The sequence below is a fragment of the Phyllobates terribilis genome, unplaced genomic scaffold, assembly GCF_046119375.1.
Source record: "Phyllobates terribilis strain yellow unplaced genomic scaffold, ASM4611937v1 Scaffold_1__5_contigs__length_1240528914, whole genome shotgun sequence".
Taxonomy (NCBI): Eukaryota; Metazoa; Chordata; class Amphibia; order Anura; family Dendrobatidae; genus Phyllobates; species Phyllobates terribilis.
In genome coordinates, this window is record NW_027362761.1 from 306,305,158 (window position 1) to 306,332,450 (window position 27,293).

A 27,293-nucleotide genomic window follows, 5' to 3' on the forward strand; every position below is an offset into this window, starting at 1 on the left:
AAACAACCAAGTCCAAAATTTCTTGGTGAACTCCATTGATAGTGAGGGGAAATGCAGCAGTCTTGTGAGTAATACATTTCAAAGGAGTGTTATCAATTGCAATCACAGAAATAGGTGATGACAAAGGTTTGGATTTCAATTTAAGGTTTTCCAAAAATCCTTTATCAATCATATTAAGTGTTGAACCACAATCCACAAATACCTGAAATTCAATCAAATCTCCCTGCAGAGTAGTACTCCAAGAAAGAAATACTTCTGCAGAGCGTAAACAAGCTATACGGGCGTAACTGACCTTTTTTTTTCCTTTACTTAAACGACGCTCACAATACTTAATCAAATGGTCAGTTTTACCACAATAAAGACACAATCCCTCAGTAAACCTCCGGTCTCTTTCCTGAGAACGGAGTGACATCGCCCCAACCTCCATCGGTACTCCGCCGTCAGAGCAGATTTTCTGGGGACTAGGACCTGGCATTACAGGAGTCTTTACCTCATTGAGCCTGCACCTCAGTCTCGTGTCTAAACGAACAGCTAACTGCATAGCATCCTGCAGAGTCTCAGGTGCCGGGAATGCAATTAGCAAATCCTTAACCCTTTCACTCAGACCAGCAAGAAATAAACATCTCAGCACAGGATCATTCCACTTAACTTCTGAAGCCCATCTCCTGAAGCGTGTGCAATAATTTTCAACATCATCTGACCCCTGATTCAAACGTCTGAGTTCTGATTCAGCAGATGAGATTCGATCAGGATCATCATATAATAGCCCCATAGCAGAAAAAAAATTCTTCAACAGACCTTAAACACAGATCATTAGGCTGGAGAGAAAAGTCCCACCCCTGTGGTTCATTGCGCAAAAGTGACATAATAAAACCAATGCGCTGTGATTCATTCCCAGAGGACCTTGGTCTCAAACGAAAATATAACAAACAAGCATTTTTAAAGGAAAAAAAATCTTGCTGTTTACCATAAAAAACATCAGTCAGTCCTACCTTGGGTTCGACAAAATGCGCTCCAGTACAGCTACTCACGTGTTGCTGAAGCTTGGCCACCTCCAGAGACAATCCCTGCAGGCAGTGCGCCAAATCCTGGACGGAAACCATGCTGATCCCCGAATTTCTTTCCTTTTAGTTTTTTTTGGGGCTGGACTTACTGTTATGATCTGCTGCATGTACTATGGAAAGATAGGGGAAAGCTGTCCCTACAGTAAGACTAAGCTGAATCCCTACGATGTAGCGGGCTGCCTGTTCCTAGTGAACAGACCCGCCTTAGTCCTTGGCTAGTCTGAACGAAGACCTATAGAATTAAATGAGGGGTCCCTAAAAGAACTAAGGACTGGGACAAAAATGGGACACCTCCTAAACAGAACTTGTTGCAGAACACAAAAAGATAAACTGACAAAAATATACTAGAGGTCCCAGAGGACCAAGCGAACTTGATAGAGAAAGGCACCGAAGCACCAGGCTAGAGAAACAGTCAAACACTGAAGTCCAGCACAGCCACAAGGGCGGAGCTGGAATATAAAGGCAGATGGTCACGTGACCGCAAAACACAAGATGGAAAAAACAAACAGGAGGGTTCTAACAGTAGGGACAGTCCAAGCGGAACAGAGGCAGAGCCTTGTGTGACATGCTGAAGTAGTGCTGTTGCAGAGTGTGACATGCAGAAGTAGTGCTGTTGTAGAGTGTGACATGCAGAAGTAGTGCTGTTGCCTTAAAAGCATTCAGCAACTATTAGAAGTAACACAAGCACATGAGACAGGAAGTGTTGAGCTCCAGAAGCATCCAGCAACTAGAGGGGTTAACATAGTCACAGGAGAAGGGGAGTGTTTTAGCAGTGCCCCAGGGGGATTGTGGGGAAGTTGTTTACTGTCTGGCTGGAGCCGAAGAAAAAGGTGGTGTGTGTGTTCTGCATCTGACAGAAGTGCCCCTGCAAGTGAAAAGTATTCAAGTTAGGAGTGAAGCTAAGCATAGGTCAGGTAGAGTTCCTGAACTGGCAATGCAGAGTATTGTCAGGTAGAAAGATAAGGACTGTAAGAAATGGTGTCACAGGGATCATCTCCCTCAGCAAACCCTCCCCCCTCCTCCATCTCACTGTGCTGTAAAGAATGCTGTGTTCATTAATGTGCCTTTGCATTAGAACTGTGCTGTCCTGTACTACTGGGAAAACTGTCAACTGCTGTGCTGCTAAGGAAACTGTACTGTTTGTCACTGGAGCCTGTTGCTCATAAGACTTAACTTACACTAGCTGTGCGGCTTCTTATTAAATGCTACTGTTCTACCTTTTGAGGACTCTTGTCAAGTGTTTGGTCAGCAAGTGAAACAACCTACAAGTCTGTGCCTGAGGGTCAATACCCCTGTGTGCCTGAGAGAAACTGCAGCATATGGTCTATGGTCGCCCTGAGTAATGGTTCCCCCAGGATTCCAAAGAATTCATGTAACCTGTCTCGCCCCTATCTGAACCTAGCAGCGTGTAACACTTGCAATGTACTGTGTAAATGGAACAACAACTGGAGGGTGCTGTGCCCGAAACCACGTGTTGCAGACTCTTGTTTCTGAACTGTCCAGTAAAGTTGAACTTATTGAAACGAACAGAGAGTCCCCTGATGTGTGCAAGGCTGATCCTGAGCCCATGGAGTGGGATGTAGGGAAGGCTGCCAGCCTACAAGTGAGTGCAAAGCAAACCTCACAACACAGCACACATGGAATAGGACACTGTTAGTGGGGTGCCAGGGCGTTGATAAGCAGCAGCAGACCCACAGCACCAGCCCTGATCCCTACTTCATGAATACTGTCACTAATTTCTAAAATGTGCAATTTCCACAGAAATTACACATTTGTAGGATCAGTACATTTAGAAACATCGCTTCAAAAAGTTTGAGTTTGCCCTTATTGGCACCTCTCATATAGGTTCTGGGTCATATTACAAGATAAAACAGCCAAGGCTGAATGGATCATGGTGTTAGGGATAGCTTGAAAAACAGTGGCGAAATGGTAAAAGGGACTCTGACCATTAATCTTTTTTGAGAAGAAAAAAATATGTATTAAATGAACCTGATTTCCCCTGGAACATTAGGTTGTTATGTTGCTTGTAGGACATCAGGCTAGAAATGGCCCATAGGGTAATACATATGTTATTAATGTGTTCCATGTGTAGCCTTGTCTCTATCTCCCTCTTTCATTCCCCTCCCTTATCCTGTGATGGACTTCCAGTACCTCTCATCGGCAGAGCAGCACGTGAGCAGATATCTCCACAAACATGCATCTGATAGATTTTCTGCGTGTGTTTTTCCTCTCTGCCATGCTTTACTACATGGCTTCAGGTGGGTAAGAGATTAGCACATTACTTGGCAAGTGTGTACAAGTGGCTGCAAACTGCAGAATTGCAGTGGATTACAGAAACAGGCACAACACAGGCCGGAAGCTGGCTTCAGTAAACACATTCACTTTATTAGTCAGTTTTTCTGTGCTTTTGTTAGGACTAAAAGAAAGCGGTGCGATAATAAGACAATAATACCCTCATATATACAGAAACATATAAGCATAAAAGTCTGAATAATGAAGATATAATGCTGTACATATGACCAGAGCAGCTGCGAGACAGTAATAAAAATACTATTTCAGCCGTATGTGAAGGTTTAATTTTTGTTTTTGAGTGCCACATGCTGTTCTTTAGACATATATTTCACTTATTCACTAGTTGGACAAAGACAAGTGACTATTATCAGCCAAACTGAAAGCTTCAGATTGTACTTGACAGCAGTCATCTCATCTATCACTGATGCAAATTGATAAATTGTTAGAAATGTGTTCCAAAATGTTGGACTTTTTGAATTCTGGTATTCTGGTTCTGCACTGCCTACATGGATGGTTTTATATGTCTGTACAAAGGTGTAACCTAAAGCTCAGGGGACCAGTGTCATATGGAACACTGAGCCCACCATATAACGTGATTTCTTAGGAACTACATTATATTCTTGCAAAAAAATTTTGTTCAGTTTCAGCACTACTATACATTGGACACTAGAGTTGAGCAAAAGATTTGCGGAACCCTGGTTCAGTGTCTATGATGGCACGTTGACCAGAGAAGTGCAGACTTCCTCGGCTGATACCTCTTGTGATTAATAGGTCCCCACATCTTCATATCTTAGGCCTCACATAACGTCATGACGTGAATGATGACATCACATGGGCCTAGTATTCCCAAAAACAACCCAGGATGCCAGTATGAGTGCTGGCCGAGGAAGTTTACACAGCCTGGCCTGGCTGTCAAAAAGTATTGGAATGGACGCCTTTCCAGGGTGTTGCGAAACTTTTTGTTCATTTGCACTGTACATATAAATAGCAGTGCCCTATTCAATTTATATAGATAAAGCTGCCACTAATTGTACACATACAGTGCTGGCCAAAAATATTGGCACCCCTGCAATTCTGTCAGATAATACTCAGTTTCTTCCTGAAAATGATTGCAATCACAAATTCTTTGGTATTATTATCTTCATTTAATTTGTCTTCAATGAAAAAAACACAAAAAGAATTGTCCTAAAGCCAAATTGGATATAATTCCACACCAAACCTACAAAAGGGGGTGGACAAAAGTATTGGCACCCTTTGAAAAATCATGTGCTGGTTCTCTAATTCGTGTAATTAACAGTACATGTAACTTACCTGTGGCACCTAACAGGTGTTGGCAATAACTAAATCACACTTGCAGCCAGTTAACATGGATTAAAGTTGACTCAAACTCTGTCCTTTGTGCTTGTGTGTACCACATTGAGCATGGAGAAAAGAAAGAAGACCAAAGAACTGTCTGAGGACTTGAGAAACCAAATTGTGAGGAAGCATGAGCAATCTCAAGGCTACAAGTCCATCTCCAAAGACCTGAATGTTCCTGTGTCTTCCGTGCGCAGTGTCATCAAGAAGTTTAAAGCCCATGGCACTGTGGCTAACCTCCCTAGATGTGGACGGAAAGGAAAAATTGACGAGAGATTTCAACGCAAGATTGTGCGGATGGTGGATAAAGAACCTCGACTAACATCCAAACAAGTTCAAGCAGCCCTGCAGTCCGATGGTACAACAGTGTCAACCCGTACTATCCGTCGACGTCTGAATGAAAAGGGACTGTATGGTAGGATACCTAGGAAGACCCCACTTCTTACCCAGAGACATAAAAAAGCCAGGCTGGAGTTTGCCAAAACTTACCTGAGAAAGCCTAAAACGTTTTGGAAGAATGTTCTCTGGTCAGATGAGACAAAAGTAGAGCTTTTTGGAAAAAAGCATCAACATAGAGTGTACAGGAAAAAAAAAAAGAGGCATTCAAAGAAAAGAACACGGTCCCTACAGTCAAACTTGGCGGAGGTTCCCTGATGTTTTGGGGTTGCTTTGCTGCCTCTGGCACTGGACTGCTTGACCGTGTGCATGGCATTATGAAGTCTGAAGACTACCAACAAATTTTGCAGCATAATGTAGGGCCCAGTGTGAGAAAGCTGGGTCTCCTTCAGAGGTCATGGGTCTTCCAGCAGGACAATGACCCAAAACACACTTCCAAAAGCACTATGAAATGGTTTTAGAGAAAGCACTGGAGACTTCTAAGGTGGCCAGCAATGAGTCCAGACCTGAATCCCATAGAGCACCTGTGGAGAGATCTTAAAATGGCAGTTTGGAGAGAAGGCACCCTTCAAATATCAGGGACCTGGAGCAGTTTGCCAAAGAAGAATGGTCTACAATTCCAGCAGAGCATTGCAAGAAACTCATTGATGGTTACCGGAAGCGGTTGTTCGCAGTTATTTTGGCTAAAGGTTGTGCAACCAAGTATTAGGCTGAGGGTGCCAATACTTTTGTCCGGCCCTTTTTTGGAGTTTTGTGTGAAATGATCAATGATTTGATTTTTGCTTCATTCTCTTTTGTGTTTTTTTCCTTGCAAGCAAATTAAATGAAGAGAATAATACCAAAGAATTTGTGATTGCAATCATTTTCAGGAAGAAACTAAGTATTATCTGACAGAATTGCAGGGGTGCCAATACTTTTGGCCAGCACTGTAAATACTATTACTATATACAGTATATTGTACACATAAATGTTATTGCTATGCTGTACATATAAATAATGCTATCTGAGACTATGCACATAAATACCATTATATTGTACTTAGTTATATCGAAAGCCACAATTCATTAGTCAATCATTATAGGAGAACTACTGGCAGCACTTGGTGGAGCCAAATAACTTAAAGTGAGGTTCTTCAGGGTTCTGTCATGATGTCTGTTGTTTTCATGGAAAGATCAGCATTACATTAAAGCGCACCTGTCAGCAGGATTGTGCTTAGTAAACCACATACTCTGTCAGGTGGGCGCCGTTACATTGAGTAAAATGATACCTTTGTTGATGAAATCCGTCCAGTGGTTCTTTTATAATCTTTACTTTAATTTCTGGCATAATGATATGCATGTGCTCTGGTGCTCTGCTTATGTATTCATGTATTCCTATATCTGGCCTTTGACAGGTCACTGTGCTTTCAGTGACCTGCCTACTATTTTAGATACTGCATGTGTAATTTCACAAGCAGTATTTAAAATAGTAGGCAGGTCACTGAAAGCACAGTGACCTGTCAGAAGGCAGAGATATGAATACATGAATACATAAGCAGAGCACCAGAGCACATGCATATCATTGTCAAAAATGAAAGTAAAAATTATAAAAGAACCACTGGATGGATTTCATCAACAAAGGTATAATTTTACTCAGTGTAACGGCACCCACCTGACAGTGTATGTGGTTTACTACACTGTGTGCAGAATTATTAGGCAAATGAGTATTTTGATCACATGATACTTTTTATACATGTTGTCCTACTCCAAGCTGCATAGGCTTGAGAGCCAATTACCAATTAAGTAAATCTGGTGATGTGCATCTCTGTAATGAGGAGGGGTGTTGACTAATGACATCAACACCCTATATAAGGTGTGCTTAATTATTAGGCAACTTCCTTTCCTTTGGCAAAATGGGTCATAAGAGAGATTTGACGGGCTCTGAAAAGTCCAAAATTGTGAGATGTCTTGCAGAGGGATTCAGCAGTCTTGAAATTTCCAAACTTTTGAAGCGTGATCACCGAACAATCAAGTGTTTCATGGCAAATAGCCAACAGGGTCGCAAGAAGCGTGTTGGCCAAAAAAGGCGCAAAATAACTGCCCATGAATTGAGGAAAATCAAGCGTGAAGCTGCCAAGATGCCATTCGCCACCAGTTTTGCCATATTTCAGAGCTGCAACGATACTGGAGTATCAAAAAGCACAAGGTGTGCGATACCCAGGGACATGGCCAAGGTAAGGAAGGCTGAAAAACAGCCACCTTTGAACAAGAAACATAAGATAAAACGTCAAGAATGGGCCAAGAAATATCTTAAGACTGATTTTTCAAAGGTTTTATGGACTGATGAAATGAGAGTGACTCTTGATGGGCCAGATGGATGGGCCAGAGGCTGGATCAGTAAAGGGCAAAGAGCTCCACTCCGACTCAGACGCCAGCAAGGTGGAGGTGGGGTACTGGTATGGGCTGATATGGTCAAAGATGAACTTATGGGACCTTTTCGGGTTGAGGATGGAGTGAAGCTCAACTCCCAGACCTACGGCCAGTTTCTGGAAGACAACTTCTTCAAGCAGTGGTACAGGAAGAAGTCGGTATCGTTCAAGAAAAACATGATTTTCATGCAGTACAATGCTCCATCACATGCATCCAACTACTCCACAGCGTGGCTGGCCAGTAAAGGTCTAAAAGAAGAAAAAATAATGACATGGCCCCCTTGTTCACCTGATCTGAGCCCCATAGAGAACCTGTGGTCCATCATAAAATGTGAGATCTACAGGGAGGAAAAACAGTACACCTCTCGGAACAGTGTCTGGGAGGCTGTGGTGGCTGCTGCACGCAATGTTGATCAAAAACAGATCAAGCAACTGACAGAATCTATTGATGGAAGGCTGTTGAGTGTCATCATAAAGAAAGCTGGCTATATTGATCACTATTTTTTTTTGTTTTGTTTTTGCATGTCAGAAATGTTTATTTCTAAATTTTGTGCACTGATATTGGTTTACCTGGTGAAAATAAACAAGTGAGATGGGATTATATTTGGTTTTTATTAAATTGCCTAATAATTCTGCACAGTAATAGTTACCTGCACAAACAGATATCCTCCTAAGATAGCCAAATCTAAAAAAAAACCATTCCAACTTCCAAAAATATTAAGCTTGGATATTTATGAGTCTTTTGGGTTGATTGAGAACATAGTTGTTGATCAATAATAAAAATAATCCTCTAAAATACAACTTGCCTAATAATTCTGCACACAGTGTAAGCACAATCCTGCTGACAGGTGCGTTTTAAGTGCTATTCAACATCTCAAATCTGAAGGAATTCATTTCACAAGTACAACCTTAAAAGGGAACCTGTCAGTAGCTTTAGGATCACTAAACTAATATTACTAATATTACTGGGTAGGATAGTAAAAGACAAGATAAAAAATACCATCCTGGCCACAAATGGATATTATATTGATAAGAAAATAAATTTTTAACCTTTTATGTGAATGGGGCTGCAAGTTCATTCACATAAAGATTCAAAGTTTATTTTCATAGCGATGGAATATCCGTTTGTTTCCAGGAATATATAATGTTTGAACTTGTGTTATACTATCCTTTCCAGCGGTGTAATTAGTTAGATGACCTTAAAGCTCCTGGCAGGTTCCCTTTAAACCCTTAATGACCTATGACATACATTTTCAGCATAGTTCAATAAGGAATGTATAAAACAGGCTCAGGAGCTGAGCCCGCTTCATACCAAACAGATGCCAGCTGCATTACATAGCCGGCCTGTGCCTCTAACTACAGAGGCTGGAATGAGCTCCAATCGCTTTAGTTTAGCCACTTAAATCAATTTCTGTCAGCAGCATTTTATTAACATCAGTGCTGGTCACTAGTTTCCATCTGCTCCCCGAGATTGCAGGTCAGTCCTAACTGCCATCTTGATCCTGTAATGAAGATCAGCTACAGACAGAACTCCAAAGGAAAACCACAGTTTCCTTATATACTGCAATACTGTAGTATTGCTGTATACAGTATAAGTAATTAAACGATCTCAGGTTCAAATCCCCCCAAGAAATATTTAAAAAAACAAAGTAAAAATAAAAGAAATGTTTAATAAAAATATGAAACTATTTACATGTATAAATATATGTGTGGTCAGTACAAAGGACTGGCACAGGACTTAAAGATACAGCACTCTCATATACGTATTGCTTTGTATACTTTTTATTTTGTCAAGATTATATGCGATAAAAAAAAAATAATTAATCCAAGTAAAAAATATAGTTTTTACAAGAATAACTGTGACACTTTCAATATAATGTTTCATCTCATCCCAAGCCTCGTTCACATATGGTCACACACAGTGATGGATGAAAAAAGAACCCCAGGAGGAAAACATCCAAGCTGTTAGTATTAGGAACTCTAGCAAGGTCTGCTCTCAAGGAATGTCAGCTCAGAATGGTGTGTCAAAGAAAAAAAACAGCTAAAATTAATTTTGGTTAAAGCAAGACTGACTGCCCGCACAGTGAGAGGGCAGAGCCTATTAATCTCTATGTAGAGGTGAGGAAAGATTAGTGAGGAGCACTCAGCAGAGTGAGAGCAAGCAGACAGAGGCAGATCAAGCTGCAGCTTTCAGAAAATGTATTCCATTTCAGTGCTGGATTCACAGCCACACATTTCAATACTGAAGTATAATCTCTTCCATGCTGCTGCTAAGTCTTCTGCTTGTTGGCTACAGAAAAATAAGATTATGAATTCATCACTCTCTCTCTGTGCTCTGGGTATGGGAGAGATCATAGGAGCTTGTCATCACTCACCAGCTCTGAGATACTGACAATTAGAGATAGGGCCTGCAGAGGTTCACCGAAACTGGTGAAAAAGCAGAATGCAAGTCATGTAATGGCAAGAAATAGTGTTATTTCTCATGTATATACACACGACAGCATATTCTGAAAAATTATTTGAAACAACAAATATGCTTTAAGTCCCCTACCCAACACTGTTATTGGATATTACGCAGAAATCATCTGACAGGTTCTTTATAATTACATTAGTTTTTACATGAGTAATCTAATATAGAGAATCCCTTTCCTTATATACTATTAGAGTATATGGATATCCTTAAGAGCAGGGGAGGGCAATTAATTTTCCCGAGGTGCCATATGAGAGACCATATAATTATTATTTTAGATTAATATTATCATTTAAAATGAGCAGAATTAAGTATGCTGACATCCCCGTAAAAACCGTATGAGCCCACAAACACTCCCCCTATATACAGTATGAGCCCCCACACAGCCCCTGACATACAGTATGAGACCCACATAGCCCCTCTATATACAGTATGAGACCCCACATACAGTATGAGCCCCTACATAGCCCCTCTATATATAGTATTAACCCCACATAACCCCCTATATATAGTATGAGACCCCACATAATCTTCTATATACAGTGTGAACCCCAACACAGACCCCCTACATACAGTATGAACCCAACATAGCCCCTCCGTATACAATGAGCTCCTACATAGCCCCCTATATATAGTATGAGCCCCACATTGCCTCTCTATACACAGTTTGAGCCCCACATAGCCTCTCTATACACATTACAAGTCCTCACATAGCCCCTATATACAGTATCAGCCCCCACATAGTCCCCTATATACAGTATGAGCCCCAACATAGCCCCCTATATACAGAATGAGCTTTACATAGCCCCCTATATACAAAATGAGCCCCCACATAGCCCCTATATAGAGTATGAGCCCCTACATAGCCTCCTAAACAGTATGAGTCCAAACATGGCTTCCTATATTCAGTGTGAGCCCCCACATAGCCCCTTATACACAGTGAATCCCACATAGCCTCCTATGTACAGTGAGTCCCAACATAGCCTAATATATTCAATATGCACTCCATGCGATGTAATGATGTCATCGTTTCTGCTGTCTCACACTCTGGTGGAAGAAGAAGCCGACGGCTCTGTCACCCACCAATGTATTCACCAGATACCGGTGACATTGGGAAGCGGGCGGCGGGCGAGGGCATGGTGCGGCCTGTTGGTAGCTGTTTACGGCCCTTCAGCTGTCTCGGTTGCAGGGCCGGACTACAATAGTCAAAGGGCCGGATGTGGCTCGTGGGCCGCACTTTGCTCACCTCTGCTTTAGAGTATTCCATCTCTCTGTATCTCCTCTATCAGCCAGAATGGAGAGCTGCCTATAAAAGAAACTGCTGCTCTAGTGATCCAGTCTGTACATGCATGACATGGGACCTTTTTTTACAATGGGTAGCCATAGAATCATAGAATGTTAGAGTTGGAAGGGACCTCCAGGGTCATCGTGTCCAACCTCCTGCTCAATGCAGGATTCACTAAACCATCTCAGACAGATGTCTGTCCAGCCTCTGTTTGAAGATTTCCTTTGAAGGAGAACTCACCACCTCTCATGGCAGCCTGTTCCACTGATTTATTATCCTCACTGTCAAAAAGTTCAGATATTTGTAGACAGCTATTAAGTCTCCTCTTAGCCTTCTTTATTGCAAGCTAAACATTCCCAGATCCTTTAACCGTTTCTCGTGGGACATAGTTTGCAGCCCGCTCCCCATCCTGGTAGTTTTTCTCTGGTAGTTCCCTGGTAGTTTTTGATGTCTTTATTAAAATGTGATGCCCAGATCTGGACACAGTATTCCAGATGAGGTCTGACCAAGTGAATAGTGATGAGCAAGCGTGCTCGTCTCTGTTCGATACCCGATCAAGCATCGGGGTGTTCAAGTATGCTAGTTACTCAATCGAGTATCGCGGGTGGTTGAGCATGATACTCGAGTTCACGCACTGCATGTTTTGCAGCTGTTATACAGCCAATAAATACGCAGGGATTGCCTGCCTTAAACGATAATGCCATAGCATCACGTCATGGGGTCTTATATAGGAACCGGTGTCACGATGCTCGGCCCCCTCTCCTCTGGAAGCAATTCAGGTAGAGTTGTTACAGGAGGAAGATTTTATTTTAGAGCAGGCACATAGGCAGTGTTTAATATTGCTATTGCAGTACTTGTATACTGCTGCTGAACCATTATAACAAAAGTCCTTTTCAGGACTAAATACTGTCCTTTCTCTAGTAAAAGCCCTGTTACCTGCATTCAGCTGGTAGAGGAGGGATAGTTTTCGATTAGAGGTATATAGGCAGGGTTTATTGCCTTACCATCCTTCTACAGATATACTTCTGCTGCAACCTAAAAACAAAAGTCCTTTTCAGGGCTACATATTTTCTTTTCCCTATTAAAAATGGAATGTCTGCAGGCATATATTATATACCTAATTTAAAAAGGTGTGCGGTAAGGGATGGGGAAGTGGATGTGCAGACTTCTCAACCCCACCTTATGACAGCAGTTTGGTTCATGGTTTCTTCTTTTTCTTGTCCTTCTCCTCCACCATATAAACAGGGTCATCATGCAGCCCTTGCTTCAGCTTTCTAGAGGGTCATTATGTGGCCCTCGCTCCAAATTTTTAGAGGGTCATCATGAGACCTTTGTTCTTAATTTTTCCAAGATGTGTATGATGCTCTCCTTCATAATGTTTACAGGATATGTATGAGGCCTATCTCTACAATTCTCTTACATATATGTATACCCCTGAGGGGTAAATGTTTTTCAACCCTTGCACTTGCATAGGCTTTAGGAGTCTGGGAGTCCCACTACTTGACAATTTTAACATAATGTGCATGAGGACCTCCTTTATGTCTAATACAGGGTGTATCGGAGTCCTTCTTCCTTCTAATTTTTGGCAGTTATTGCATTGCCAATATTGGCTTTGTGCATTTCTGAGTCCCTCCTTCATAAATTAAACAGGATGTGTCTGACCATGTCAAACAGACCACATGCCCATAAAAGGTAGTAAACGTTAAAATTACATTTACCGGTGACTTCCGGTGAGTGTAGTTTTATTTCCCCCTCTACTATGTCATCTATTGTAGTCATAGGTGACGGGGAAATACGGTGAGAGATGGCCCGGCTATTAAGGAGTAGAGGAGGCTGGATTTTTTTTCTCACTATACAGGAAAGAATGTTTCCGAACATTTTTTCCTGTAAAATCCATTTTATCTTCAGTTTTGTATGTTTTATTGTCAGTCCGTAAAAGTGGAGTAATACTCTGACAACATTGTTCCCAGCAGCGAGCCGGGAGTCAGAGATGTATCCAGGCGTTTTCCCCATGTTGCTCCCATTCCATTTGAGCGCTGTTTCCATCCATTTCAGTGATTTTCCTGCTCCCCCATCCCTCCGGGTAGGGTCTTTCGGAAAAATGCTTGAGTTTCACATTGACTTTCATTATACTCAGTACTCGAGTTGAGCCCATCCAAGCATCTGACCTGCTCGATTCAAGTATCGAGCACTCGAGCATTTTAGTGCTCGCTCACCACTAGTAGTCTTTATAGTTTGAACAAGAATAACAGGTGCCAAAACAAGAGAAGTTGGTAAATAAATGATCTGCCAATTTAAATTAATCATGATTTAGACTGGAATCCAAACTTTTTTGAGGCAATTTTTTTTACAATATACAGGAGGATATAAAATAGTGAAGCATACATTTTTCCTTTGTATACTCTTCCCTCTTTTGGGATCCACTTGTGGCTTTGATTAAAAATAATCACATGTATAAAAAAAAATACATGTGTGATTGCTGCCCTAAAAGAGCTGTCTGAGTAGCAATTTTTTGTCTAGTGTTGGAAAAAAAATAGTAAGTAACCTTGTAATGCTCCGTCACTTCTGTTCCAACACAAGCTATGGTTTCTAGACATACAATTTGTTGTATTGATTTTCTGTTTCTTTGCTTCAAAACTTTTCATTTTCAAGGGAAGAAGTTTCGCTGGTGTACACTATCTGACGCTGAGCAAAGAAAATGTTCTTATCTGGCCCGGACTCTTCAAAATGTGTTGTCTTCAAGTGACCCATTCTCTCGAGTATCCTGTGTCCGAGCTCACAATACCCAGGACTGCATGAGCAAAATTAGGGTGAGAGGATTCCAACCTTATAATACATTCAGCTAAAATTTTAAAAAAACAGGACTATAGTGCTGTGTTAGTTTGCATACAGTACCCAGAATACTCTTTAGATAGCTGAGGCAATATTTGCCACTGTGTGTGACATCCACAAATTTTGAAATATGGGCTAAATGATCGTAATCACATTTTTTTTTATAATTTTGGTAAATACACTGCTTTTACGGGTTGTTTGTCTAAATGTTCCAAACCATGAATTTTATCTCGATGGTCTCTTATACTGTCATGTTTTTTCGTCTAGGGAAATAAGGCAGATGCGGTATCCCTAGATTCGGGTGATGTTTATACTGCTGTCAGCCTTTTTGACCTGGAAGTGGTTGCAAAGGAAGAACATACTGAAGGTATTCAGTTGGTCACAATGATGTATATTTGATAACTTAACAGTAACTGAAAATATAACAAAATGAGAGCTTTTCAAAAATTGGAGATATTTAAAATTAATGTCATACCTAATGTCAGGATTCCTGTTGTCCTTCTACAGTTTGACCACTAGTGGCTGCTATTGTTCACCTTGATATTATGCTGCAATTTCACCTCTTACCACTGGAGGATGCTGTTGTATCCTGCAATTACCCTTTTACTAAGATGGCAGATTCTGAACCTGTGGAATCCATCTTGTTTCCTGTTTGGGCCTACTTAAAGCCACATGAGTCCCTCACTCATTGCTTGAGTATTGTGTCTAGCTGTTTAGTCTAGTTCAGTCTCCAGCTCCTTGTTCTGAGAACTATCTTACCCAGACTGCTCCCACTTCTCCACAGATTGTTGCTACAACTCCTATTGCTACTTGCAAGAACTTCTACTACTGCCTGCTGTTTCTTGCTCGTGCTCCTCCGGCTACTGTATTACAGCAGTGCTATGCCAGTAGCGTAACACCTAATGACAGAGTTGATAATATATACAGTAAATATATATTATGCATTTTCTGCTACCAAAAGGAAAGGAGACTTTGTAGTTGATGGTCAAAACACATATTGTTTGAACTAACATGATCTAAATCATAGGTCTCAAACCTGCGGCTATCTATAACTATGTAGGAAAAGCAATGAAAAGCGCTCCATGTGTGTACCGATCAACCAAGTGAATTAGAACAATGTGAATGGTGCTCACCTAACGAGGTTGTGCTAACCATCCATGGATTAATTGTTACCCCACCAATGACGCAAAAATTAAAGAGAAAAAAATATAAAACAAATGATTAAAAATTTACTGAAATAAAAATACTGAGATAAATATGAAATGTTCATATATTTTTTTCTCTTTAATTTTTGTGTCATTGGTGGGGTAACATTGAATCCATTGTACTTGAAATGTCAGAATTCTGTGAACAATATATTGCTTTTATTTGCTAATTGAATTTGTAATAATTGAGTGACCAATCAAATTGTATATGTATTGTGATGTCACCACCTGCCTTTATAAAGGCTGATGGTGATCTATGGCCTGTATACACCTGATGAAGAGGACGGACCGTCCTTGAAACGCGTAGTGGGATAAAAGGTTTTATCCTACCCGGACGTGTCATGTCTCCTCCTTGCAGCGCTCAGTAGATGCCGCTTGTTTTTTTTTTTCCTTCATTTATCTATAACTTTAGGAACCCAAACACTTGAGCCGATAGTTTCAGTTAGAATATACACCTTGGTTAAGTTAGTGCCAGACCTATTGTAGACCTAAGGTTTCACCTTTCCAGGTATGCCTACATCACAGTTCAACTTCATGTGCCTCTGTACATACATTATGTTGTGGTCCATACAGAATTATAATTCTTAAAGAGGTTGGCCAGTACTTTTTCATTGAATAGAAGGTGGATGTGTAGTACCCTGCCCCACCACTATCAGAAGACGGAGCAGCTCCGCAATTGAGCAGTTCTGGCCCGCGGCTGCCGCCGCCAACACCAAAGACGGCTGATTGGTGGGGGTGCCGGGTGTCGGACCTAACCTATCAGACATTGATGACCTATCCCAAGGATAGGTCATCAATGGCAAAGTAGTGGACGACCTCTTTAACAATCAAACTTTGGGTACAACATGAAATCAAAATATCAGCATTATTTGACATATAACTGTAACAAAACTACCAGATTTGGAATAACATAATGTGGAAATAAAAGACATAGGAAAAAGAGTTCTGGAGAATGCTCCAAGTGCCGATCCAACAGTTATTTTCTCCTGTCTAGGGAGCTGTGTGTTTGCTGTAGCCGTTGCTCGTCATGGTACTCTGAATATTCGTAACCTAAGAGGGACCCGCTCTTGCCACAATGGAGCCAAATGGACAACTGGATGGAATATACCATTAGGATTCCTTCTTTCTAAGAACCTGTTGTATTGGGATGAAGAACAACCTTTGACTAAAGGTAAGAATGCACGTAATTGAATTGTCTGTCTCCGAGATATATATTTAGGTTTTATCACATGGATAATATTTGCATCTTACCTAATTTTAGTTGTCAGCACATACTTCAATGCAAGTTGCATTCCTGGAATCGGAGTCTTTTCTCCAAATCTGTGTGAATTGTGCCAAGGACCAAAGTCTTATGTTCGAGAAAAAAATCACTTCTGTGAAACAAGCAGCAGTGAGCCATTTTCAAACTCTGATGGCGCTTTTAGGTATGTATTAAGTGAATATATTACAGATATTGTAGAATCTAATTCTACATCAGTATTCAAATGAAGAAATTCTTTTAACTATATTTGAAAAGCAGGAATATTTCCACTTTCTTGAGCTGTGCTAAAATCCCTATTTAACCTACAAAGATATAGTAGGGAGTAATGTATTGAGGGCCCCAAAAGGTGATAGACAAGCTGCTCTTGTCTATCATAAACTGTCCCATAGACAATTAATAGAGCAGTGGCATGCACATGCTGCCACCACTCCTTTCTAAGGGGTCATTTCTGAACACCGTTCTTGTGCACATTTAGGACCAAGTCATTGGATTCCCAGTGGTCAGCAAGTTATTACCTCTCCTGTGGACAGATGCGAATTTGCCAAGTTGGGACAATTATGAATCTGTGTGTTGGTTGCAATAATAATTAATTTAATCAGAAAAAAAAAACAAAAGAAGAGATTTTTTGTGTAAAATCTTTCAATTGTCAAAGCAAAATTAGCAATTTAAAAAATATTTTTAAAGCTTAAAACCTATATAAATGTAACATTCTGCAGCTATCTGATAGACTTTGGTAAGAACTTACCAAGATTAATATTTCATACTCCAGTCTTACCTACAGTTGATTTGGTGTAAGATGCGGCAAAAAAATAACTCTATTCTGCTTAGAGCTGACATAGATTTTAATTATATGTAATTTACTCAAATTTCTGGCATAAATCATAGTAAATCAGTTAGACTGCTGGAAGCCTACCATCTCGCACTAAGTCCTGTCTACTTGTTCCATCACTTTTAAAAAGTGGCTGGGGAAGCACGAATATTTGCTCTTTTTTCTCTTCCAGAAAATGGTCTTAAAGCTTGTTATAAAACTTGTTATAAAATTCCTCACTTTGTGTTTTAATTCCTTACCATTTTCAAAATGTTTCTTTGTTGCCAGTGAATAAAATTACTCTTGTTTTACAAGTAGACAGCAAACTTTTCCATGCATAGTTCCACAATCCAGGCAATGCTCTGTGAGCTAAGCAAAGGATCAGCAGCACAAATCTCTAGTGTGTTTAATAACGCACTGAGCATTATGGAAGTCATAGTATTAACAAACTGGGGCTATAGACAGATCATTAGTATTGAAAGCTGATAGCAAAATAAGGACCATATCACTCTCACCAGGGCTGGTCTTACAATGAATGGTGTCCTATGTGGCACATTTATTTAGCACCAATAGGGTGGATTTAGTTTAAAATGGAGTTCGTTGAGGTTCCATCAAGGTCAACATTGTTGTAACAGCAAACACGCAGGCACCAAGTAGAACCCTGAATTACAGCATCAACATGGTAGAAGTTCAAGGGGTTCTCTTAGAGTTCAAATTAAAACAAAAAAATCCCAAAATGTCAAACAGCTACCAGTGTATTGTACTGCACAGTACATTCCTATGATGTCCCATACATCGAGGAAGTGTAATAGAAGAATATAACTATCTGATCAATATATGGGGCGTCAGCACAAAAGGAAGGACACAAGTCAGCCTTCATCATGTGACTTTTGCCTGAAAGCAACAATAGAGGGAGCTTTCGAAACGCATCTATGTTTCAAAATGCTTAATTTTGTATCCGTCCTACAGGAATGGGCAATAAATGTCAGAAAGCTCCTATATTTGTAAGGTCGGAGAAGCAATATCTCAGCATACATTTCAGTTTTTACATAATGTTTCTCAATTATTTCACCTCTCCATAGATGTCTAAAGAGTGGTGCAGGAGATGTAGCATTCATGGATCACCTGACTATAATGAGTGCAACTGGTAAGTTTTAAGCCATAATACAAATACACAAACGTTAGAGCCTACTTCACTAGTCATCAAGTCTATTTATTGAGCAACATCCTGATACTTCTATTCTCTATCATTGCTGGTCTATGCCTTATACTGTATGTGTGAACATCATGGTCACGGGAACAGGAAACCATGAACGGTTGATGAAAAGGAGCCTATCAAAGCATTCAGAAGCGGAGATGTCAATGGAAAATGTCCAATATTTTATTGAAATATATTATATTTTTGGTTAGATAAAATAGATTTAGGCTATGTTCACACTTGCGTTTTTGTAGTGGTTATTTTTTTTATGCGCTTTTCCAGGACGTCCCTCCTGACAGCACCCTCAGGAGGACGTCCTTCATATCTCTGATAGGGACAGGAAACACAGAAGAGTTTAAAAGGCCCCCCCTCCACCCATACCTTCAGTGTGTTTTTCCTGTCCCTATCGGAGACAGGACGCAGAAGAACTCACCTTCAGTGAGCAGGAGCTCCTGAGGCCGGACGCAGGAGGATCGGGATGGGGTCCTCGCATTCCTCCCCTTCCTTCTGCTGCGGTCCGGAGGCCGACACCCCGCCTGGGGTCCCTCAGCCTGGCTAGTTGAGCGGGTGGCTCCCGAGGTGGACCGTTTTCCCCCATAAAGGGGTTCTGAGTCCATGCCGCTGCAGCCCTGCGCGCGATCCTATGTGCACAGGGGAGAAGGGAATGAGCGGCATTTCCGGTTACAGGGGCAGTGGAATGCCTGCCTCTAGTAACCGGCGTTCATTCCACGCTGGAACGCACTTCCGGTTCCGGTCTACATTTGAAAAAAAAAAAAGGGCGCCAACCTGCAATTAAAGGGGAAACGCCTAAATTTTGACGAAGCAGATGGAAGACAGGTGAGACAGGCTATTTAACTGTGGGGCTGCCTCTGAGGTATCACTGTGTCTGGACACCAGCCATGGAAGGATTAACCACTGGTCGCCCTGATATGCCAGCAGAAACCCCGGTACATGTGAGTTAATGGGAGTTTCATGGTCTAAGTTTACCTGCTACCATCTGTAGGTTATTACTATATGATCCCTTGTTGTTGTAGGACAAGGAGGGCTCTAAAAAATCCACAACGTCATCAACCCCTAAGAAAAAAAGGAAAAGATGCGCCATCTGTAACCTGAAACTACCGGACACATAGGGGAAGCAATTATGCACCGACTGTATTGCCCGAGTAGTCAGGGATGAACATGCCTCCTTTATGTCGGACATAAGATCCATAATAAGAGAGGAGGTCCAAAGTTCAGTCGCAACTATAATCCCCACACAAACTTCCCAACCTGCACGTAGGCAAAAGAGACCCCAGTGGGAGATAGAATCTAGCTCAGAGGAGGAGGAAGAGCGATCAGTTTACTCTGATCCTGATCAGGATGAAAGGGAGGGATCTATTTCAGTTCCCCCAGAAGAAAGGAAGAAATATCTTTTTGCTTGGGAAAACACTGAACCACTTTTATCGACAGTAAGGAACACTATGAAAGTGGAAGACGCCCTCCAGCCCTCCTCAGTACAAGATGAAATGTTCTGAGGGTTGAGAACCTGTATGAACAGAGTATTCCCTGTCAATAATCACATTAAAACCATGATTTTAGAGGAATGGGAGGAGGTAGAGAAAAAATTAGTAATTCCCAGAAGTTTCAGATCCCGTTTGCCTTTTGAGGCAGAGGAAATCAAGCTGTGAGAGGAGATCCCAAAAACTGATATTCCAATAGCTAGAGTAGCAAAAAAGACATCGATCCCCTTTGAGGACTCGTCATGCTTAAAGGACCCTATGGACAGGAAGGCAGACAACCTCCTTAAAAAAACTTGGGAAACTGCAGCTGCAGTAATTAAAACAAACATCGCAGCGACCTTGGTAGCAAAATCCATGATCATTTGGTTGGAACAGTTGGAAGACCATCCGAGGACCAAACCTTCCAGAGAGGAAATCAGAGACTCCATCCCTCTGCTAAGAATGGCAACAGAGTTTATGGTCGACGCCTCAGCCGAATCAATTAGGTTTGCTGCAAGAAATGATGCATTATCTACTGCAGCCAGGCGAGCAGTATGGCTAAAAACATGGTCTGGAGATAACCAGTCCAAACACAAATTGTGCTCCATCCCCTTTTCTGGCCTCGGAGTGTTCAGTCCAGTTCTAGATGATACACTCCCTGACAGAAGTTGTCGCTTATCCATGTTATGTAAATAAAAGCTTATAACCTGATGTTAAATTCATCCATTGGTTTTATAAATTACTCTTTTGAAAGCTGAAACCCTCCCAAATTTGGTTTAGGTTAAGAAAATAAATTGGCATCAATGCTGAAATATTGTTCATTTAATGAACACAGAATGGTCAGATTTTGGCAAGACAAAAGTTTTGTCGCCTGGTCATATAATGCACCCAATCCTAGTTTACATCCTCACCAGTGCTCAGTAAATGATCGGTTAATTAGTGAGTGTGTATAAAAAGAAACCCAGCACCCCAGACCTTCACTTGAACTGCAACTTGAGCTCTGACAACATGCCAAAAATCCACCCTGCGACCAAAGCTGTGATTATCAAGAGGCTGAAGACCAGATCCACTGCAGAGGTGGCTGGCACCTTTAATGTGTCTCAGCGTCAAGTACAAAGAATTAAAAAAAAGATTTGAAGAGACTGGAGATGTGTTTGACAAGCCCAGGTACGGCAGACCCCGCAAGACAACTGCTCAGGAGGAACGTTTGTTGGTTAGAAAATGCAAAGCAAGCCCCTCTTCCACTGCAGCAGAGCTCCAACAGGCCTAGTCACCTCAAGTCCCTGTGTCAACTAGGACAATTTGTAGGATTCTGTCTCGAAATGGCCTCCATGGTCAAATCAGTGCCCAGAAGCCAGCACTAAACAAAAGGCATTTGAAAAGTCCCACAGCATGCTGAACAGATGGACGCTGTAAAAGTGGCAGAAGGTGGATTTCTCTGATGAATCTTCAGTAGAATTATACCACAGCTGCCGCTAATACTGCAGGAGACCTACTGGAGCCCATATGGATTCAAAATACACCCAGAAAACAGTTAAATTTGGTGGTGGAAAGATCATGGTCTGGGGTTACATTCAGTATGGGGGTGTGCGAAACATTTGCAAGGTGGAAGGCAATATCAATAGCCTAAAATATCAAGAAGTATTAGCTACCTCTTACATTCCAAATCATAAAAGGGGTCAAATTCTGCAGCAGGATGGTGCTCCATCTCATGCATCCATCTCTACAACAAAGTTCCTCCAGGCAAAAAAGATCAAAGTGCTCAAGGACTGGCCAGCCCAGTCACCAGACATGAACATCATTGAGCATGTTTGGGGTAGGATAAAAGAGGAAGCTTGGAAGACAAAACCAAAGAATCTAGATGAACTCTGGAGGCATGTAAGACTGCATTCTTTGCTTGAATTGTATGAATCATTGTTGAACCGCATGGATGCAGTCCTTCAAGCTCATGGAAGTCACAAAATATTAAATATGACTAATAGCACCACAACTTCATTCATCAATGTTATGCAACATATATTTGTATTTTAAGATAATTATTTGTTTGAATATCACATTACTTTCTGTGGGCGACAAAACTTTTGTCTTGCCAAAATCTGACCATTCTGTTTTCATTAAATGAACAATATTTCAGCATTGATGCCAATTTATTTTCTTAACCTAAACCAAATTTGGGAGGGTTTCAGCTTTCAAAAGAGTAGTTTATAAAACCAATGGATGAATTTAACGTCAGGTTATAAGCTTTTAATTACATAACATGGATAAGCGACATAACTTCTGTCGGAGTGTATGCTAGAAAACGCCTCGGACGAAAAGAAGGGATTTCCAGAGGAAAAACCCAGGAAAATAACATCCTTTCGGAGACCACGTCCCCAACAGAGATCAGAATACACTGGAAAGGGAAAATCGGGTAGATGGAGCTACCAAAAAGGGGGTAAGAGCAGAAATACCTTTTCTAGTACGGGAAATAGCTCGCGTAGACAATGACCTCATGAGAGTAGGAGGGAGACTCCAACTTTTTCTGGGAGCATGGTCGAGGGTATCCAGCAATCCATGGATGCTCCAGTTAATTGCAGATGGGTACAAGATAGAAATGTTAAAGGTTCCCCAAGAGAGATTCCATCTAACTACTACTCAGTCTCCACTAGTCCAGCAGAGATTACGGACAGATGTCAGAAAGCTGTTACTTGCAGGCGTAGTAATACCGGTGCCAGTGGCCGAACAGTTTTCGGGGTACTATTCAAACCTGTTCTCGATAAAAAAGCCAGGAGGCGATTACCGCACAATTATAAACCTTAAGTCATTAAACAAATCGGTGGTGTACAAAAAATTCAAAATGCAGTCCAGTTTATCCTCAACCACCTTAGTTCTAAAGAATCTAGGTTAGATTATAAACTGGAAGAAATCAGATTTGTTACCGGGAATAAGAAAGATATTTCTAGGGATTCTTCTGGACTCAGAACGACAGATGTCATTCCTTCCAGAACAAAAACGAACAGATCTCAGAGACAGAATCATCGCTTTCGGAAAGAAATCAAAGGTGACAATCAGAGAGTGCATGAAGATTCTGGGTCTGATGACAGCATCCATACCTGCGGTTCAGTGGAGCCAATTTCATTCAAGGTCCCTTCAACATCAGACCCTAGGATCCTGGAACAGGAAGATGGAGAGTCTGGACAAGAAGATAACCTTGTCAGGAACAGCAAAGAAATCTCTGAAGTGGTGGACTTCAAGAACCAACCTGGAAAAGGGAGTTATGTGGAAGTTGATCCCCTCCATCACCCTTACCACCGACGCAAGTGGCAGAGGCTGGGGAGCACATGTGGAAGATCAGTACCTACAAGGTACCTGGCACGCACAATACCTTCCTGGATCATTGAACCTAAAAGAGCTCCTAGCGGTCTGGGAAACCTTGAAAGCATGTCAGACGGATCCGAAACATGAACATGTCGGAGTCCTGTAAGACAATATGACAACCGTGGCCTTCCTCAAACATCAGGGGGGGGCCAAGACATCACCAACTGCAAGCCTTATCGAACAAGATTTTTCAGTGGGCTGAAAAAAACAGTACTTTCAATAATAGCGATACATTTGAAAGGGTCTCAGAACTCTGTGGCCGACTTCCTCAGTCGGAAAACCTTACAACAAACAGAATGGGAGCTGAATTGGGAGAAGTTCCGTCACATAGAACTCAGATGGGGTTCCCCTCAAGTCGATCTATTTGCCACCTGGAAAAGCGCAAAAACATAAAAAAAATTTCTCCCTCAACCCAAGAGACAGACCAGCCGGAGTAAATGCTCTGTCCCAGAAGTGGGACATGGACCTGGCTTACGCATTTCCTCCTCTACCCTTAATTCCACTAGTGTTAAGAAAGATACAGGAAGATCGGACCATGGTAATAATAATCTAACCTTTCTGGCCTAAGAGGAGCTGGTTTCCTTTACTGAAGAGGATGGCCCTGGAGGATCCAATTATTCTACCAGAAAGACAGGATCTACTCTTCCAAGGACCATTATACCATCCCAAGGTAAAATTTCTACAACTTTCAGCCTGGATCCTGAAAGGAAAATCCTAAGGTCCAAAGGACTCTCAGACTCGGTAATCTCAACAATGAAAAAATAGTAGAAAACCTGTAGCAATCTACACAAAAATATGGAATAAGTTTTGTACACTATACGGGGAATCTGCAATGGAAGATTCGAGTCCTAACATCCCAGAGGTATTAGAATTTCTGCAGGTTGGTTTTGACAAAGGTCTAAGACCTAGCACTCTAAAGGTGCAGATTGCAGCTTTAAGTACTTTCATGGATTTCCCCCTAGCACATCATCCTTGGATCGAGAGGTTCATGAAAGCCACAATGAGAATGAAACCGACAGTAAAAACTCATATCCCCCCTTGGGATTTGAATGCAGTCTTAAGTAATCTGTGCAAACATCCTTGCGAACCCCTCGGAGAGGCAAGTGAAAAAAGTCTCTCCTTCAAAACAGTTTTTCTAGTGGCTATAACCACAGCAAGACGCATTGGGGAGATACAAGCATTCTCAATAAAAGATCCCTACCTAAAGATTCTAGACGACTGTATCATCCTCAGACTTGATCCAGCATTCTTGCCAAAAGTGGTAACACCTTTTCACATGAATCAAGAAAAAGTTTTATCCTCATTCTGTCAGGACTATAGAAATGAGCAAGAACTAGCCTTTTATTCCCTAGATGTCAGAAGGGTAGTTCTTCAGTATTTAGAAACAACAAAAGACTGGCGAATTTACTCTAACCTGTTTGTACAGTTCGCCGGTAAAAACAAAGGGAAAAAGGCTTCAAAAATGACTCTGGCAAGGTGGGTCACATCTGTGATACATCTAGCCTATCTGTTAGAACCTTGCTCTTAGGTTTTTTCTATTGCTGGTCACATGACCTTGTTGGCCTATTTAGTCCTGCTCCGCCCTTCTGGCTTTGCTGGACTTCATTGTATAACTACTTTCTAGCTAGCCTGTGCTCTGTATTTAACTCTGTTAGTTTGCTTGGTCTACGGACCTCTGTGTTCTATATATTTTGTTTGTTCGTCTGTCTGCTACTATTTCTGTTAGGAGGTGTCCCATTTTCCTCCCAGTCCTTAGTACTTGTAGGGATTCCTTCCCCACATCTATAGGTCTCCGTACAGACTAGCTTAGGACTTTAGGAGGTCTGATCGCAGGATCAGGTTCCCTGTTACATCGTAGGGATAAAGCTGAGTTCTATCGTAGGGACAGATCTCCTCTCTTTCCTTATCTCTGGTAGCAGAACATAACAGTAAGTCCAGCCAGCAAATTCTCTAAGGAAAGATTTTTCTGTTCCATCATGGTGTCGGTTCAGGATTTGGCTCATCGCCTGCAGGGACTCTCTCTGGAGGTGGCCGAGCTCCGTCAGCACGTGAGTAACTGTCCTGGAGCACATTCCTTGGAGCCTAAGGTACGTTTGCCGGATTTATTTTTTGGTGAACACCGAGAATTTTTTTCATTTAAAAATGCTTGCTTATTGTATTTTCGTTTGAGACCCAGGTCCTCTGGGGATGAATCCCAGCGCGTAGGGTTCATAATGTCACTTTTGCGCAAAGAGCCTCAGGAGTGGGCCTTTTCTTTGCAACCTAGTGATACATGCTTCAGATCAGTGGATAGTTTTTTTTCTGCTTTGGGGCTATTATATGATGATCCTGACCGTGTCTCATCAGCTGAGACTGAGTTAAGACGTTTGAGACAGGGATCAGGTAATGTGGAAAAATATTGTACTCATTTCTGTCGATGGTCTACTCAAATAGGGTGGAACGATTCTGCTCTGAAAAGTCTGTTTCTTGCTGGGCTCAGCGAAAGGGTTAAAGACCTGCTAATTGCTTATCCTACACCTGAAGATTTGCAACAGGCTATGCAATTAGCTATACGGGTGGATAGGAGACTGCGTGCAAGGGTTAATGAGAGCAAATCCTCTGCTATGTCAGTTTCTGGTCATGAGAATGTGTGTACTGACAGTGGAGAGCCGATGGAGATTGGAGCGTCGGCACCTCGCTCTCAAGAAAAAGACCGCAGATTTTCTGAAGGCTTGTGTTTCTATTGCGGAAATTCTGGTCATTTTATTAAAAGCTGTGTACTTCGAATGAAGAAAGAAAAAAAAATGGTCAGTCATGCCCGTATTGCCTGTTTAAATTCCAAGGGTGTATTTTTAGCTGCTTCCACGATTGCTCAGAAAAAATTAATGGAATTTCGGGTGTTTGTCGATTGTGGGTCTACTCTGAATGTAATTGATGGGGGATTCTTGGAAAAACTCAATTTAAAACCCGAACCTTTATCATCCCCCATTGCTGTGGTTTCTGTGGATGGCTCCCCTTTGAAGAATGTTACTCTCAAGGTCTGTGAATTTCCTCTCACTATTAATGGTGTTCACCATGAGAAATTGGATTTGGTAGTCTTGAATAACTTGCCTTCTCCGGTGGTGTTGGGATTGCCCTGGTTAAAATTGCACAATCCTGTACTGGATTGGTCTACCAATGAAATTAAATCCTGGAGCCATAATTGTTATGACAAGTGTTGTAACGGGCGTATTGCAGCTGTGGATAGGGGGGAATTGCCTGTTCCTATTCAGGATTTTTGGAGAGTTTTTTCTGAGAAGGAATCGCAGGTTTTGCCTCCCCATAGAGACTATGATTGTTCTATTGAATTTGTCCCTGGAGCGACTCTTCCTAAAAGTCGTTTATTTAACCTTACTATTCCTGAGAGAAAGGCTTTGGAGGAATACATACAGACAAGTTTGGCCACCGGTCACATTAGGCTCTCTAAGTCTCCTGTGGCGGTTGGATTTTTTTTTGTGAAAAAAAAAGGACGGCAGTTTACGTCCTTGTCTGGATTTTCGTGAGATTAACAAAATTACTGTACGCAATCCTTACCCACTGCCATTGATTCCTGATCTGTTTAACCAGTTAGTGGGGGCCAAGTGGTTCTCTAAAATTGACCTTCGGGGGGCATACAATCTGTTGCGCATGAAGGAGGGTGACGAATGGAAGACTGCTTTTAACACTCCTGTGGGTCATTTTGAGAGTCTGGTTATGCCTTTTGGTCTTACTAATGCTCCTGCATTTTTTCAGAATCTTATTAATGACATCCTTAGACCTTTGATCGGCAAAAATGTGGTTGTGTGTTTGGATGACATTTTGATTTATTCGCCGGATCTGGAGTCTCATTGGCAGAGCGTACGTGAAGTATTACAGTTATTAATTGA

The 27,293-nt window shown here is 41.5% G+C and overlaps 1 protein-coding gene across 1 annotated transcript in view; it reads left to right on the forward strand.

Annotated features, from left to right (window-relative positions):
* The first annotated feature begins 3,174 nt into the window (after positions 1-3,174).
* Positions 3,175-27,293, forward strand: part of LOC141166976 (serotransferrin-1-like) — a 72,274-nt gene continuing 48,155 nt past the window's right edge. Inside the window, exons 1-6 of the mRNA XM_073654229.1 lie at positions 3,175-3,322; positions 13,923-14,080; positions 14,370-14,469; positions 16,302-16,478; positions 16,569-16,731; positions 18,459-18,523. Of these exons, the coding sequence (XP_073510330.1) occupies positions 3,259-3,322; positions 13,923-14,080; positions 14,370-14,469; positions 16,302-16,478; positions 16,569-16,731; positions 18,459-18,523 (727 nt within the window). The 5' untranslated portion in view covers positions 3,175-3,258. The remainder of the gene's footprint in view (positions 3,323-13,922; positions 14,081-14,369; positions 14,470-16,301; positions 16,479-16,568; positions 16,732-18,458; positions 18,524-27,293) is intronic.